Source organism: Anopheles funestus, chromosome X, assembly GCF_943734845.2.
Source record: "Anopheles funestus chromosome X, idAnoFuneDA-416_04, whole genome shotgun sequence".
Classification (NCBI taxonomy): domain Eukaryota; kingdom Metazoa; phylum Arthropoda; class Insecta; order Diptera; family Culicidae; genus Anopheles; species Anopheles funestus.
This window is the reverse complement of record NC_064597.1, coordinates 14,598,336-14,614,304: the sequence shown is the minus strand read 5'-3', so window position 1 is coordinate 14,614,304 and position 15,969 is coordinate 14,598,336. Positions and strand designations below refer to the sequence as shown.

At 42.8% G+C, this 15,969-nt stretch overlaps 1 protein-coding gene across 2 annotated transcripts; it reads left to right on the top strand.

The window, feature by feature from the left end:
* Positions 1 to 565: 565 nt before the first annotated feature.
* Positions 566 to 7,540, top strand: LOC125770410 (fasciclin-1). 2 transcript variants are annotated; one of them, XM_049439937.1, is made up of 13 exons: positions 566 to 1,420; positions 3,314 to 3,446; positions 3,535 to 3,722; positions 3,788 to 3,921; positions 4,009 to 4,105; positions 4,167 to 4,350; positions 4,427 to 4,587; positions 4,663 to 4,817; positions 4,889 to 4,979; positions 5,050 to 5,276; positions 5,370 to 5,529; positions 5,631 to 5,775; positions 5,845 to 7,540. In XM_049439937.1, exons 1-13 carry the CDS (start codon positions 1,244 to 1,246, stop codon positions 6,057 to 6,059), a joined length of 2,067 nt encoding a protein of 688 aa, XP_049295894.1. In that variant the 5' UTR covers positions 566 to 1,243; the 3' UTR covers positions 6,060 to 7,540. The 2 variants fall into 2 exon arrangements, with proteins under 2 accessions (XP_049295894.1, XP_049295904.1); XM_049439947.1 differs by having other exon boundaries at positions 571 to 1,420; positions 4,666 to 4,817.
* The last annotated feature ends 8,429 nt before the right edge of the window (positions 7,541 to 15,969 follow it).

Sequence of the window (15,969 nt, the reverse complement as noted above, 5' to 3'; positions counted from 1 at the left end):
TAAAAAAGGAAGAATTGCAGCTTTCAATACTAACACACCTCTTTACGATCGATGATTTGCTATAAAAAAACCCTAAAAGCTACAAAAAAGCTTCTGCGCTAAGGAAAAATAAGTTAAGCGGTTTGTAAATTATAGCAGCACATTGTTGCTTTATTTTTATTGTTTAATGCAATGAATTGTGCTTTTGACCGGTTTTCTTTCCTTGTTTAAAGTTTAAAATATGTATTTGTTTTACTAAAAGCAACATAACTTTAATTGATATCTTCTTGCAAAGATTCACCGTTCATTCAAAGGTTATTAGCATTTCTCGTGATACGTGTGTGCGTATGAGTGGCTATGTGTATCGCAGCATTGTACAGTGGGATTTGAAAGCTTAAAGGTAACGAAAAGAATTTTATTATTTAAAAAATCTCATTCATTATTTAATTAATTAATTCCATTTGTACATACGCTAACTGCTATAAGCTTATGAAATAAAATATTTAAAAAATATTGAAAAGAAAAACTATTAATGCCAAATCCTGTTTGTGTTGGTGAGCGCATAGTGAGCACGAATGCATAGAGCGTTGCACAGAGGGGTAAAGTGTACGGACTAATCATTTCGATTCAATCGCTCGAAGCGTTCGGGTGTGCGTAACGCAACGGAGCCCTTGGCTTTGTTTTGCTTCTATAAGCCCTTTTTCGAACCGTGTGTGTTTGTGTGCGTATATAAAACAGTGAACCAGTGAAGAAACAGTGTAGCGTTCTAGGGGTGACTATAGCTAAGCCAAGACGTATGCTGGTGCGGCATAAGCTTCGGTCTAGAAACAACCTGTTCGCCCTATTCTTGACCGCGCCCGCTCAAGTGTGATTTGTCTGTTGTTCTTTTTTTTTTGGTCAAATCTTCAGAAACAAAGCAAATGTTCGGACCGTCTTCCACGTGAAACACAACGCAAGGAAGCCATTCAAAAGTTTGTTTTCGGTTTTGCACCCATCCGCATCCGGTCGTGATTACGGTTGAAATTCGTTGTTTTGTGTTTGCCCGTTTGCTTCATTTTCGGGCCGCGAACCGGTTTCCCGACTCGCCCGTGTGCGTAATAGTAGTGGTTCGATTCTTGTGCGAACGGTGCGAGATGACAGCTTAACCAATAATCATCCGCCCAGGCAGGCCGCTTCGAGATCAACAGAGATCCACGATCATCGTCGTGCTAAACGATCGCCAACTGTCAACAACACTTAACCAACTCTACTACTGCTCAGCTCAATGTTCGTCGGAATGGTGATGACAATGGTGACGACTAGTCACCGTGGTGGCAAGTATGGCCGCTACCTGGTCTTCCTCAGTATGTGCCTTCAACTATTTCCCATGGTGTGGACCGTGCCACGCTCCTCAACCGATACGCTCGAGTCTCGGATGCGAGACGATCCCGATCTGTCCGAGGTTTGTATAAAACTAGCACTTTCACTGGCTGAAAGAATACTGAAATTACGAGAAACTTAAAGCGACGAACCCCATCTTCGCAATCGTCGATGCATCAGTGTAAAAAGAAGATAGTTATAAGAATTGTTCGGAAATTATTTAAAAGTACAAAAATTCATTTCCAGCACTAATCCGAGCAGTTTGATCCATTATCTTGATAGTGACGTTACTCGTTCCCAACAAAAACTCACCCCACACAAAGCGCTCGTCCAGAAATTGGTCTTGATTTAAAATTGGAACAGCTTGACATTCTTGAAGAATCATTAGATTATTCACAGATCGATAGATACGAACGTTCTTTTTTTCATTCACCAAAACAGTTTACGCTTTATTTCATTTGCTTCTGCCAGCCTGCCCTCTCTCAACAACAAACATAATAATCCCCATTCCTTCTCACACCACAACAGGACACCCTCCTACACGAGCACCTTTATATCCTTCCAAACAGTCAGTGTGTGTTTTAAATTCAACACTGCGATCAAAATTGGCAGGAAAAGAGCACTTCCAGCGCGCGTGTGTTTATATTAGGGTACAGAAATAGACAAAAATCAATGCAAATCATCTCGCCTCACAAAATGGGTGACTCACGCTGCACAATCGCACCGACACCTAACCCCCCTTGTAAGCATGTCCTTTCCCGATGAGTCAAACAGGCGGTAAAATAGTAAAAAGGGGAAAAAACACAAAAAGGGGATGGAATAAATTTTGCGCGCTGTGCGACCCCATTTTGCTGATACACGCGATTGTATTAAAAACACTCGCCAGGAAACTGATTGCTAACGGGTAAGGATAGTTTGATCCTGGACAGGCCACAATCACCACACCATCGTTTAAATTGCTTTCGTCCTGTTTTCGAACGAATGTGCGAGGAGTCCCCAACAAGCTACCGAAGTCGATTTGATCCTTCTCCCATAGATATAATTTTGCAACAACTACAACAGCGACAACGAGAGAGAAAGAAAAAAATAAAACCCCACACCCCGTCGTCGGCTTGTATTTCATTATTGGACGGCCGTGCCGAGAAGTTGGCGCCAACTTCCCGTCCCCAGGATTTATCGGTGCGCGATGGAACGAGGGAAGGCGAGTTGGTCCTGGGGTGGGTAACCATCTCTTGTGTGTGCGGTGAGGCATGATAGTTTTCTCGTACCCGGGCCGATATATTCCTGGCTTTCTTGTTCCAATCATTTTCCCGGCTATGGTAAATGGATCCTGCCTGTCGCTTGACGGGTGCAAAAATTTGTCCAACAATCTATTCCTGTGTGTCGTAGAGGGAGAGAAACTGGAGGGGATGCAGGAAGGGGATTTCCATCACTCAACTCCAACATCAGTAAGCTTTGCCATCCGTTGCTGCTAGCGACTGACGAGTCTCGGTGAAAATACGTTGGCGCCAGAATGTCCTCGTTACGCACACTCACGCACAGGCTATTGGGTTACTGTCGGAGACTTTACTTTTTACGTTAGTGTCTATGTCCTACATAAAAAAAACCGCACTAAGACACTAGAAGCGTTTTTGGGGAATTTATCGAATGCTTTCCTTAGCGATGAACTACACGCACACAGCTAACACTATTTACGATAAACGGAGAGTAGTTGTAAGCGATGTAGGTTAAAGAGACCTAATTCTTTGTCTGTTTTCTCAATCTCAACATCTCAATGAATAGCGGTATGGGTTTAGCACTATCCGGGGATGGGATGACATCGTGACGCAGTGAACTTGCTACTATATTAAAATGATGCTATATTGATGGTTTAAAAGAAAATTGCGTTTTGAGATGTTACACCATTAACTGATCTTAAGGTTCCTTGAGAATTCCAATATCACCAATAGCGTTGTATGATATTAACCCGTTTCAGTTCTACTCCCTGATTGAGCGAGATGAAATTGCAATGTCCAAGCTGGTCCACCATTCGCTAACAATATTTGCACCGACGAATCAAGCCTTCCAGCGTTACCTCAACAATAAGACGCACCTTAACTATCACATGTGTAAGAATCCGGTGTGGAAGCACTAAAGAAAAGCCCCGTCAACACCATAGTCTACTAACGCAATTGCGGTATCCTTCCAAACTTGCAGCGTCCACTCCACTGCGATTATCGCAGCTCGCTGATACGGTGCGTTCGTTAAATGATGACGGTACACCGCTGTACATTACCCGGGTACGCCCGCTGAGCGGTATGCAGGAGGATCTGTACGTGAACAGTGCGAAGATTATCCGGGAGCGTTCCAACATGGAGTTTACAAACTCACGCGGTTACAAACAGGTAGGTTTGCTGCCGTACCGCTGATGTCATCCGTTTGCGTCTAATCAATGCTTCCACGGTGTTAGATTCTTCACATTATAGACGATGTGCTGACGCCTATAACGACGGTGTTTAACAAAACGTTGGATACACCCAACCCGGACGCCTGGGGATTCCTGCAGAGTGTGGAAGCGATCAACATTGAGCCACACCGTGTGAGGTAAGCAACTAATTTCGGGACAGGATCAAGAAGCCGTATGTATTGTAAGACGGGTATTGACAATTACTTCCCTGCTCACAACCACAGATCGTTCAGGAAGAAGATATTGAACCTAAAACGGGACCAAGTGTACAAGAAACCGGGCATCTCCACCTTCTTCATACCGGTGGAGACTGGCTTTAAGGTGAGGACAGGCGGCACATTCCATCGAAATGGTTGGTATTGATTTTTTTCTCCGATTACAGGTACCTCCACATCCTACCTTGAGCATGGTGGATAAACGAGTGATTGATGGGCATGTGATACCGAACAAAGCCATTTTCACCACACCTGCCCCGTACGGTCAAGCGTTGGAAACGCTCCAGTTTGAGGATGATCTACGAGTAACGATTACCTTCTTCCGGCACGAGACTGGAAAGAATGCGCGTGGTATATAAATAGCTTTTCCAAATAAAAGCGTCCGAATAAAAGCCTTATCAAGATATCATCAATTATTGAATTCTAGTGTTTGTGGTGTCCAACACGATGTACTCCAACTCACGGCTCACACCCGGTGCGGTAATAGCGGAAATCGTAAAAGCAAACATACCGGTTGCTAATGGTGTAGTTCATCTGATTCACCGACCATTGGTTATCGTCGATATGCACGGTCTGCAGATGCTCGCGGTAAATATAGCTAGAAGGTAACCGCACTGGCAGGCAGTCGGTTATATTAATATTCCCTTTCTCATGGTCGTCTAGCAGGATAACAGCCATACCCTGTGGTCGAAATTTCGGGACTTGATTGATGATTATGCGCCAGACTTTCTGAACACCTTGAGGGGTATGAACCAAATGACGATCTTCGTACCGCAGGATGATGCTGTTACGCAGATGATGCAAACAAACTTCATGAGGTATGCTTTGCTTTTGGATTTTTGAAACTTTTATTGAAGTAATCTTTCCTTTATATTTACTCACTTTACAGCAACCGGAAGAAGCTTCATGAGGTGTTAATGATGCACATAGTACCGGATGCTATTACGATCGATAAAATAAAACGTAACAATCAGAATCATGTAAGTGATGAAACAATAATCTCCTATATAGGAATGCTAACTAATTCTTGTGTTTTTTTCCTCTTACTAGATTTATCAAATTCCAACCTTGACCAGTCGGCGCTTTATCTACTTCAATCTGAACGAAAATCGTACCACGCACGCTAAAAGTGTTACCGTCGAAGGTGGAGGTGTGAATGCATCACTGGTACTGGGCGATATTGCCACGAAGGATGGCTACATTCACATCATCGATCGGATGCTCGGCGTATCGTACATGACCGTACAGGAAAAGCTTGAAACCGATCCAATGCTAAAGTAAGGATCAGTCACCTTTCTCGCATAACGTGGCGCTGGTATACTTTATTTTTAATGCTTCTCCTTTGGATGTTTCTTCTTTCTTTCTTTCAGTCTCACCTATCAATTTGGAAGGTTGAACCATTTTAACGATCAGCTAAACATGACGAACAAACGATTTACCTACTTCGTACCGAGGGACAAGGCATGGATCCAGTGGTTTATCGAACATCCGGCTGCAAATCTCGACGACTTTGTCCGGGACCGTGAACAGGTTGGATTTGAAGATCTCCACGAAATATGGAATGAAGGGCGTATTGTACTTAACTTGCTATTTCTCTCTCTCTCCCACCATGCAATCTCGTTCATCCCCAGTCTCGTCTGGTGCTGGAGCATCATCTTATCGTTGCTGATCGGGTGTTCAGTATGGGTGATCTGAGAAATATGTCCCACGACTCACTCATCCTACCGACGGTTGGTCCGGAAAGTTTGCAAATACGCGTCAAAGAAGAGGATAACAGTAAGTAACGTACAGTTACGTCAGCGTTACACAGAGCAATACATACTCATACTGGTGTTCACTCCGTAGGGTACTTTATACAGTGGAAGGAAACGGGCCGCTGGACTACGGTGTTTCGTGCCGATGTCGAATGTACAAACGGGCTGATCCACGTCATCGATGTACCGTTCGTGCACGAATACGACATGATTACTAGCGGTGGTAGTGAGGCAAACCTTTGCCCAACGGCACTCACACTGACGGTGACAGTATTAGCGATGTTTGCAACGAAGGGAACGTTCTGAAACGTACGGCAGTACGTGAAGTTTCAACATTTATAAGGCACACCTGCCATAAGAGGATACCGATTTGTGGATTAGGCTTGCGAGTTTGAACTGTCCGACCGGAACGGCTCAAACTGTCATTTTGTTGCCAAATATTGTTTGGGTTTTTTGCGTTGAAACTCTTTCTTTAGTGGTACCGTAGTACGAATTCGCATTCTGTCTATTGCCCTGATAGTGATGTTATTATGTATCTCTGTATTTCTCTCTTAATCTCATAGCGGTAATGTATTAAGAAAACAATTAGTTGCATTTCAAGAATCTCGTAATTAATGACTCAGTTATTATGTTCAAGTCGATAAACCATAGGGAGTGTGTTTGTATTTAAAAACAAAAACAAAAAACATTTACATCATTTTAAGCCTAGCAAGTACGTTAGATTAGACATGAGGGCTTGTGACGTTTGTTTTAGTCTTGTCTAGTAATATTGTTCCTTTTTTTTCCTTCAAAAATCAAAACACGAAAAAACACAAAAAAATGTATGATTCTTGATTGGGTTTTCAACGTGTTGCAGTAGAACCCTTACTGTTTCCTTCGCTTTTCAAACATTATATCCGTACCTTTTTCAATGTGTTCGTGTGCCTTAATATACAACATAATATATACAAACAAACAAACAAAATCCCGAGGAAGGAACATTACCAATTGCCGTAATTACCGTAATTGCCTAGTTCAAAAATGCCTTCTGCCCGCAGATGTACTATAGATACAGATTTCTACAGCTGGCAAAAATGTTGAAACGAAGTAAGATAAGCAAAAAAACAAAACTAAGCTGTGCGCGCGCGTGTCTGCTTGTTGAACACTGTATTTACAACATCCCGGCACCGGTGCTGTGGAAGGTATACTGATAACCAAAAATGGCCGTCGCATGCATCGTAGCGGATGCGGCACAAAACGTGTCAGATTTAGTTTTGTCGAGCCAAGGTATTGCTACAATTGATATTAAATAGTCATCCTTTTGATACTACTACTTCCCATTCGTAATCCAGCGTTTTGTTTGGTGTTTTCTTTTTAGGATTACGATGATGCTAGGGCGTAAGTGTATTGCCAAATTAAGCGTAATATAATATAAAATGAAGGAAAAACACAGGAACCCACGAATGGAAGGGTGAAATACAAACGAACTCCCTTTTAAATGTCGCTTCACCCTCTGAAAACTGTTCCAGAAACCTTTAGTCACCTTATTCGGTAAAAAAAAAATAGTGTAGTAATCTTGTATTCTAATTTGGTGATTTTTGTTCGCAATTTGGCGCGTGCCTTCTGTTTCACTGTTGTCTTTTTTTGTTTTTGTTTTTGTCTTTAGCATCTAAAGAATGTCCAATACTTTCTAGCCTGTAAACAACCAGAAAACTCGAACCCGATAACTGTAATAATGTAACAAGAAAACACGTTTAGCTTGATGAATTGAAACATCTAAATATAAGACGATAACGCTAAGATGCGTATGTGGCGACTTCTTTCTATCCGCAAGATGGCGGCTGGATGACACGTGATGGATGGTTGTTAGTTGACATCTTTTTCCTCTTAATTACGAAACCGATTTGTAAGGTAATATGCAGGAAACTAGCTAATTAGCTAATTTACACTTTCCAATCAACGATTAGTGTGGGCTAATGATCTTCAACCGTACCGCTAGACGACGCCCTAGTTTGCTAAATCATAGAGCACTCCGTTAGCTTAAAAACACCCCTTTCCTAAACTTCTACCACACCAAAAGGGCCCGCATGACCAAGTCATTTTTTTTTATTCAAAATCTTGCAACAGGAAAATGGTTCAGATTAATGCGTCGCCTGACAAAGCGCTATGCGGTACACGAATGAAATGACACCAATTAGACGAGCGTCTTCACCATTCCCAAGTCCCAAGTGAAGCATATTAAATTAGGCCACATTTGTTTTCCGTCCCACTGGAAAGTGAACTGCTGCCACTGATTACTTCCTGCCCCGGGGATATTAAGGTTTCGTACACCGCGACATTACGGGCACTGGCGGCGGTATGCATCTATTGGTGTTAATTGGATTTACTTGCTCGGTCGTTCTTTCAGCACCATTTTAATACGTTCATCATGTTAAGACGTACCGAAAACAAAAAAAAAGCAGACAAAAACGCAAGAAAAAGGACGTGCATAAATCCAATACTGCGACTCAGTTTTGAGTGGCCTGTGTTGGAGTCATCCAAACCAGTGGACTTAATTTGCTTAGATAATTCGGTGGTACGACATACAAGTGAAGCGAATGGTGGGGGCGGGGAGGGGAGGGTCGTGTACCATCCATCAAATCCGGACACGTTGTAATCGCTTGTCATCACTTGGGTTTGTTAACGCTACCGCAACCATTCTTGCATATGGAATCAGTGTCGTAACAAGAATTATACCGCAAAAAAGCCAATACGCACGTGCGTGCAGTCGGAAGGTCGTCGTGGTTGTACCATTTCCGTCCGATGAGGTCGTTATTGGGGAGAGAAGGTTATTCAAAAATCAATACCCAAGCAGCACGGTCTACCAGGCGACAATGAGCGGTTGAGATGGTCGAAAACTGAGAAATGGTATTGATCTTTCTAGTGCAGGCGTTACTGGTTACATCTGTTACATCATCGTAAGCGTACATGTTCGCTGTATCTCAACCATCATATCACTGCGTCCAATTTGGCGATGTGTCCATCGCTCAGCAAGATCGCCCATTCAATCGTCCATTAGTTTGCGACAAGATAAATGAACAAAACTGGGCAAATGGATGGAGAGATGCTACACTGATCAAATCGATTTGGTTGCGCATGATCACGCTTGTTACATAGCTACTAGCAGCATCGTATCCTGTTCTTTGGCACTGAGTAAAATATTGGAAAAATGTGCGTACATCTGTATGTATATGGGTGTTTGTGTGTGTGTGTGTGAAATGAGATTTGCTTGCAACCGAAAGCCAGGAGGTTGTGTAAACAGCTCACTCACAGAGCAATAGGTATAGGGTGTTGCCAAACATACCCCTACATACACCCATACACCACTTGCATACACCCCTTGCATACACCCTACACATACACTCACAAATATCACGCTATTGCGGGACTATTCTTCTGCTACCAGCGAAGCGTATGTTGGTGTGTGTACCCTGCTTAATGCGCATGTTCTCTCGCTCCGTGGTAAGATGAGGCACGCAACCAACCGTGCTAGCGTATATATGCTATCGATCGCCATATTTGGATGAGAGTATCGGTCTGCGCGGAATGATGCTTCTGCATGCTGCTCGACATGAGAACAGAGTGCAGAAAACGAGAGATTTACCGCGCGAGAGAGAAAGTGTGAGAGATGAAACCGCCATTAAATCTTCAGATCGATGATGTGGCCAGCGTTATGCTGCGACTACTCGTTGTCGGATGGTCGAGCCATATCCATGTGCTCCCGGAACAACCGCACCAATCAACCACACCCAATCAAATGATTCCTTCACCTGGCAGGGCTACCAGCCACAGACCACAGCATCACCATTGTGCTGCTGAATAAAGGGGGTATTAATATTGCAACCCATTCTAGCTAGATTTCATCTCAATTCTGCACTCAGCTCTTGCTAAAACTTCGAGAACAATTCTTCCCTATATGATTGCGCGTGTGTGTGTCTGTGTATGTATACATGTGTGCGGTTGTGTGTACGTGCTACAATTTATACACATATTAGCCATGATTACAATCATCGATCACTGATGCGCTTTCGTACTGCATTGCAACTACTTCTTCCCAGTTGGAGCTTACCAACAGAGTACAAAAAGATTTCCCATTTTAGGTTTCTCGCAGTGAGAACGTATTCATTCTGCTCCCCTATCGACCACCACCACCGTTTGTGCGTGTGCGTACAGTTTCCGTTGTTTTTCCATCGTTTTTCGAGTGACGCACACGCAATGCTCGCTTCCGTACCATTACGCATCCCCAGCATCTTACCGAATGCCCCATTGCGGAGGAATTTTCACGTTTTCCACGTACGCACAACAGTGTGGTGCCGCTTGCCCAGATGCTGCTGATGCTCCTGCCCGCCTGATAACCGTTCGACGAGTCGATGGCTTTAGCTGATCGGTTATCGGTATCGATTGTTTTCCAATATCGATTGATTTCTGTACCGTTCCGACGTATGCGGCACCAGCGCCAAACCAATTATTCGCCATTGTGTAAAGGAAGAACAACATTAACATTCCCCCCCCGGGACCCGATCGAGAAGTAGCCCGTGCAGAAAGCGCACGCAATTTGGTAACCCAGGTTCATCGGCTATGGGAGCGTACAAGTCGTTCATCGTTCATCGCGTACCGGGGTCGCATGGAAAGTGACAGGTGGCATTTTAAACAGCGCTTGTGTGTACCGTGCAAAGCAGTACGGACGTGAAAAAGGCGCGCATTTTGACTTTGGTTTTGATGCAGGTCAAAATTTTGTTCCCTTACCAGGGTAACATGCTACCAGCGGGTGACACTAACCACCCGTGGACGTGATTTTCGCCTGGCACTGTGTTACAACAGAGTGTGAGAGAGAATGAGAGAGGAAAAGAGTTGGTGAGAATGTATCGGATTCAAACCAGTGGTCGGCAAGCATTGAGTGGGAAGCGCTTTTAATATTGTGCAAATAATTATTATTATTAAAATTGATGCATTTAAGAATTAATTTAATTATTTTTTTTGAAAATCTTTAAAAAAGCTATTACGGATATTTTATTACCTTTGTGAAGTGCTGTTCATTAACACCCTTCATATTGAAACACTTGAAAAAAGACCAACAAACCCAAAATTATTTGCTGTACAAATAATCTTTAAAAATGCATATAAGATATAAAACAATGTAGGGTAGATACTTTAATACTGTCTAATGCATTATCAGCTTGCATGACAACAAATTATCATTAATTTCAACAATTTCAATGAAAATTATACCTAGCGCTTATTTTTTATGTAATCAAACATCAGTGGCACACATTTTAAGCACTGCGTCGCAAATACAATGATATCATGCGTCTGCAACAATTTGCAAGCAACGTGTGTGATATGCAACCAAACGATGAGTAATGAACGTCGCCAATGCATATACGTTTGGCGCGTATTATCATTTACCGCAGCTTCTTGGCATTCCTGCACTCTTGGTAGCCGCTGCGTCAAAACAAACGAATTTGTAGCGGCGCGTTTCTCGCTCTAAAATGACGGAGATTGTAGTGTTTTGTTTGGGCTTTAGCTCAAAATAAACGCACATCTATGCTTTACAAAGGTATCTTATCTATCCCAAACTAATTTTATCTCGTTGTTCTGGATTTATCGCATTCAACAATAGCAAAAAGAGCATTCTTTAATGCAAAAAACAGATCATTTTAGTATATTTTATGCACATTTATTTTGTTTCGCTTCGTTCGTTGTGCACGATGCTCCGTGTAAACAACAGCTTGTTCGCTTAAGGTTCGTTTCTTCTGCCGGTTTGTGTCGACTGGACTCAACCGACTGTCACGTTCGCTTGTGAGAAAGTGGCGCGCTCTCGTGCACAATACACTCTGCCTGCTTACATAGCTGCGCTCCTGGCAGCAGATGCGTCTTAAAGAAACTTGTTCGACTCGCTGCGATTTCCGATGTTGCGTTCTATGTTTGTGGTTATAAATCGTCGCTTTAAAGCGGTTGTGAGCGTCGCTTTGAACGCTGGAATAAAGAAATTGTGTAAATGTTTATAGCTTCACATTGAAAATAATCCTTTGAAGATTCGAGATAACCTTTTCGTACGAAGAAAAACATGCTTACTATAATATAATTATTTCACGTTCGCTACATTATATCGAGTGATGCAATTATGGCTGCAGTAATACTTTCCTATGTAACCTACTGCGCGACCACTGGTTAACCGTTGTCTCGCTTATTTCTTTTTTAAAATTCAAGTTTTGTTTTTTAGTTAGAGTTGGAAATAGCAAAACAATTTTTCAAGTAAGAATGTTTTGACTTCAATGTTTTATCTGCTTCTAACGTTTTTACATGATGGAAGTTATGTTAGCATCCACCAAAAGGGAAAGGGTTTGTTCTATTTGCCGACCACTGGTGAAGGCGAGAAATGCACTTGTACGCAGGCTTGAAATGAAGACCGAAAGAGAAGAAAAACAAAGGAAACGATAGAAATGTATGGTGAATAGAGTGGGAGGTACAACCGGTTTATCTTTCTCTTACATTCCAATGTCATTATTACTCTCAATCGATGTACGGCCCTTGGCACGCTTGCTACATAAGGGCACTGACGCTAACAGCGTGTGGTGGTGATGCTTGCGCTTACGTCATCTCAAACGGTGATGATGGCAGTGTGGCAACCACTATTAGATGGTCGTGAGAAAGGGGAAATGGTGTGTTGAACGATGAAGGTAGAGAAATGGAAATGAATAGTTGCGGCATGTCTAGCTCCAACTAGCCCTGTGCTCCTAATAGATGTGTAGAATCGGTTTTCTAAGCAACATGACTTAGAAAAACTATACCGTGCATCGATCGCGCGAAGCAGCAGCTTAGTCGCTTACGGTAAGATGGGAAGCTGGAGCAAGCGGACTATTTTTGGATTAGTTTGGCAAAGGAGAGGGAAAAAGAGCGCATTGATTTCTAATGCAAACTATCCCACTCTGTACCATTCCGGTGCCGTTGCCTGCTCTATACCCGCACAAAAGAAAAACGATCCTAAAAGCGGTTTGCAGCAGCGGCACTCAATCAGAAAATAGGGGGCGTTAGATATGACGTTAGCACACGCCTCCTAACACTGCTGCATTCCTAGCCATGTGAGCACATGGTCAGGTTTCTAATGCCATTTCTCAACGTGTGTGTTCAACCCTTTCTAGCGCCATTACGGTTTAAGAGCACCGACATTGGCTCCACATTATGTGACTTCACCACGTGATGGAACTGTTCCAGTCTCCGCCAAAATCGTTCCGTTGTGATCTCGCCCCTTTTTGCTGTCGAATCTTGGGAGGGGACAAACCGAACTTGTTTGTGTAAAATCGAAACTTCCCCAGCAAGTGCTGTGGCCGCTCAACTCACCCGACCAGGACCGCAGCAATGGGTATCACGCGGTAGCAGGTGTGTGTGCCGATGCTCTCGGCCTAGGGAGTGTGTCTCATTTTTTCCTTCGCTGTCGTATAACGCGTGTGTACGAGTCGAAACGACACAAAGCATAGGGATTGTTGTTTCATTCTGGCTGCTGTGCCTCGTTGCCTAACCTTGCGGGTGACCGTAAAAGCTCCACAGCTTAACATGTACCGCCTGTCATGCGCTCCCGGTACGCGTGGACTCGTTGAAGATCATTTGGTGCCCATTAACGGGTCCAATGAAGGTTGTTCGTCGATTGCGTCAGAGCCGACCCGACAGTGTCGAATGATTGCGAAACAAAACGAAACGCTGTGGATAATGATATGAAACGTACGCGTTGTTCACAACTTGGATGCTTACGGTCAAAGCAACGATTAACGAAATACCGACGCCAAATGATCGTCATTCAATCTTATGCTGAATTAAAATAATTATAAATCATCTTGTTTCATGAACCAATGCTAACACAAAAAAATAAATATAAATAATTATGCGGGTAAATATCATCACCAAACGTCGTACAACAGTACGCAAGCTGCAGGTCGATACGACCGTGAGTCAAGCAGACATGTAGACTGTTGCAAATAGACGTCACCAATGCATATACGTTTGGCGCGTATTATCATTTACCGCAGCTTCCTGCCATTCCTGCACTCTTGGTAGCCGCTGCGTCAAAACAAACGAATTTGTAGCGGCGCGTTTCTCGCTCTAAAATGACGGAGATTGCAGTGTTTTGTTTGGGCTTTAGCTCAAAATAAACGCACATCTATGCCTTACAAAGGTATCTTATTTATCCCAAACTAATTTTATCTCGTTGTTCTGGATTTATCGCAGTCAACAATAGCAAAAAGAGCATTCTTTAATGCAAAAAACAGATCATTTTAGTGTATTTTATGCACATTTATTTTGTTTCGTTTCGTTCGTTGTGCACGATGCTCCGTGTAAACAACAGCTTGTTCGCTTAAGGTTCCTTTCTTCTGCCGGTTTGTGTCGACTGGACTCAACCGACTGTCACGTTCGCTTGTGGCGCGCTCTCGTGCACAATACACTCTGCCTGCTTAAATACCTGCGCTCCTGGCAGCAGATGCGTCTTAAAGAAACTTGTTCGACTCGCGATTTCCGATGTTGCGTTCTATGTTTGTGGTTATAAATCGTCGCTTTAAAGCGGTTGCGAGCGTCGCTTTGAACGCTGGAATAAAGAAATTGTGTAAACGTTTATAGCTTCACATTGAAAATAATCCTTTGAAGATTCGAGATAACCTTTTCGTACGAAGAAAAACATGCTTGCTATAATATAATTATTTCACGTTCGCTACTTTATAACCAACGATGCAATTATGGCTGCAGTAATTATTTCCTATATGACCTATTTCGCGACCACTGGTTAATCGTTGTCTTGCTTTTTGTAAACGAACGATGTCGCATCCAATGTACACAATTGCGGGTTCCGTTTCCCGCGTACTCGTCGGATACACCAACAGTTGATCGTATGTAGCCTGTCGCAACATGCGCTCCTATCGAAAAAAAATAATTTACAGCTAGGCATCTAATTTTATATATTCCTTCGCGTGAAAGTTGGTTTCGTTCGTATGTTTAAATTTGCCGTTGAATTGGGGAGAACCGCTAAAATGTATATCATTTTTATGACGAACGTAGCGCAAAACAGAAATAAAATATTTGTTTCCAAATAAATGTATTGCAGTTTTATTTCTATGCGAAGAAATGAGAAAAATGTGTGCTTCGTTAATTTGTGTTTTTAGATGTAGCAAATTGAACCGGTGAGTTTTAACCATCCAACCCGATTGTACAGCGTGTGAACCGTGCGCTGTTGCACTTTCAGAGTGCGCCTCCTTGGTTTCCTGCACTCCCGTCCGACGGTGAAACTTATTCGAGCGAACCCGGAACGGTTTTCATCTATATGTAGCGAACACGGGCAGCAAACCTAAACAACAAACCACCGGGCATGTCACGTTCCATGGGTTTGGTTTTCCGTGTACATTTGCTATTTCTCAAGCACACAGCTCGAGCAGCCCGTGTGTAGGTACATCGATTGCAGAGACACGCACACGCTGATGAGCGTTCCGCTGCGCTCCTGGTGGAGCACGTTGTAAGGAAAAAACAACCGCTGCCAACGTTGGTCACCAGAACGACGTATTTCGCGCACTGCGCAGTGAGTGCATGGGCGACCTCCTTCAGAGCGTGCTGTCCGGGTACGAATCGGAGCCCACTATTTGTAATCGTGATGTGGCAGGCCTGCGCGATTGAAAAAACCCGGGTGTCGATACAAAATGACCGTTGAATGTTTTATAAAGGAGAAACATTTTGCAACTTGTCGGACGTTTTTTTGCCAGGGGAAAACATTAAACACGACTTATATTATTAGAATTATTTTAACAATTTTTCTGTCATAGTTGAGCTTGTTCTATTAATGTTTTCTTGTGTTTTACAATGCATGTTGTTGTTTGTTTCAAACAATCTGCTCGATCATAGTTTTTCTTATTCCTCTCGGTGTTGCAAGGCCGCATCATATAGCGTATTAAAGTTCGAATTGTTGAAATACGTTAGATGAGCTCATGTTGGCGAGAAATGACAAATAAAAATAGAACAACTATTCCGATATGAATTGACCACATCCATTTAAATTGTTTGTTTGTTGATTGAAATTTTAATCTGAAAAAAATATAATTGTTTCTCATCTTGCTTTCTTCATTGAGAAAATAGTCCGATAAAGAAAGCTCTTCTAAGAATTTTACCAATAGCTTTCCGGCTGTCAGGAAGCACACCATGAAGAAGACAAACACAAATATGT

Bases quoted from the DNA above. Each gene is read 5' to 3' on its own strand.
- LOC125770410 (XM_049439937.1), top strand. From the start codon at position 1,244: ATGTTCGTCGGAATGGTGATGACAATGGTGACGACTAGTCACCGTGGT. The intron at 3,922-4,008 runs GTAAGCAACTAA...TCACAACCACAG, and splicing joins ATTGAGCCACACCGTGTGAG to ATCGTTCAGGAAGAAGATAT. The intron at 4,351-4,426 runs GTATATAAATAG...ATTGAATTCTAG, and splicing joins GACTGGAAAGAATGCGCGTG to TGTTTGTGGTGTCCAACACG.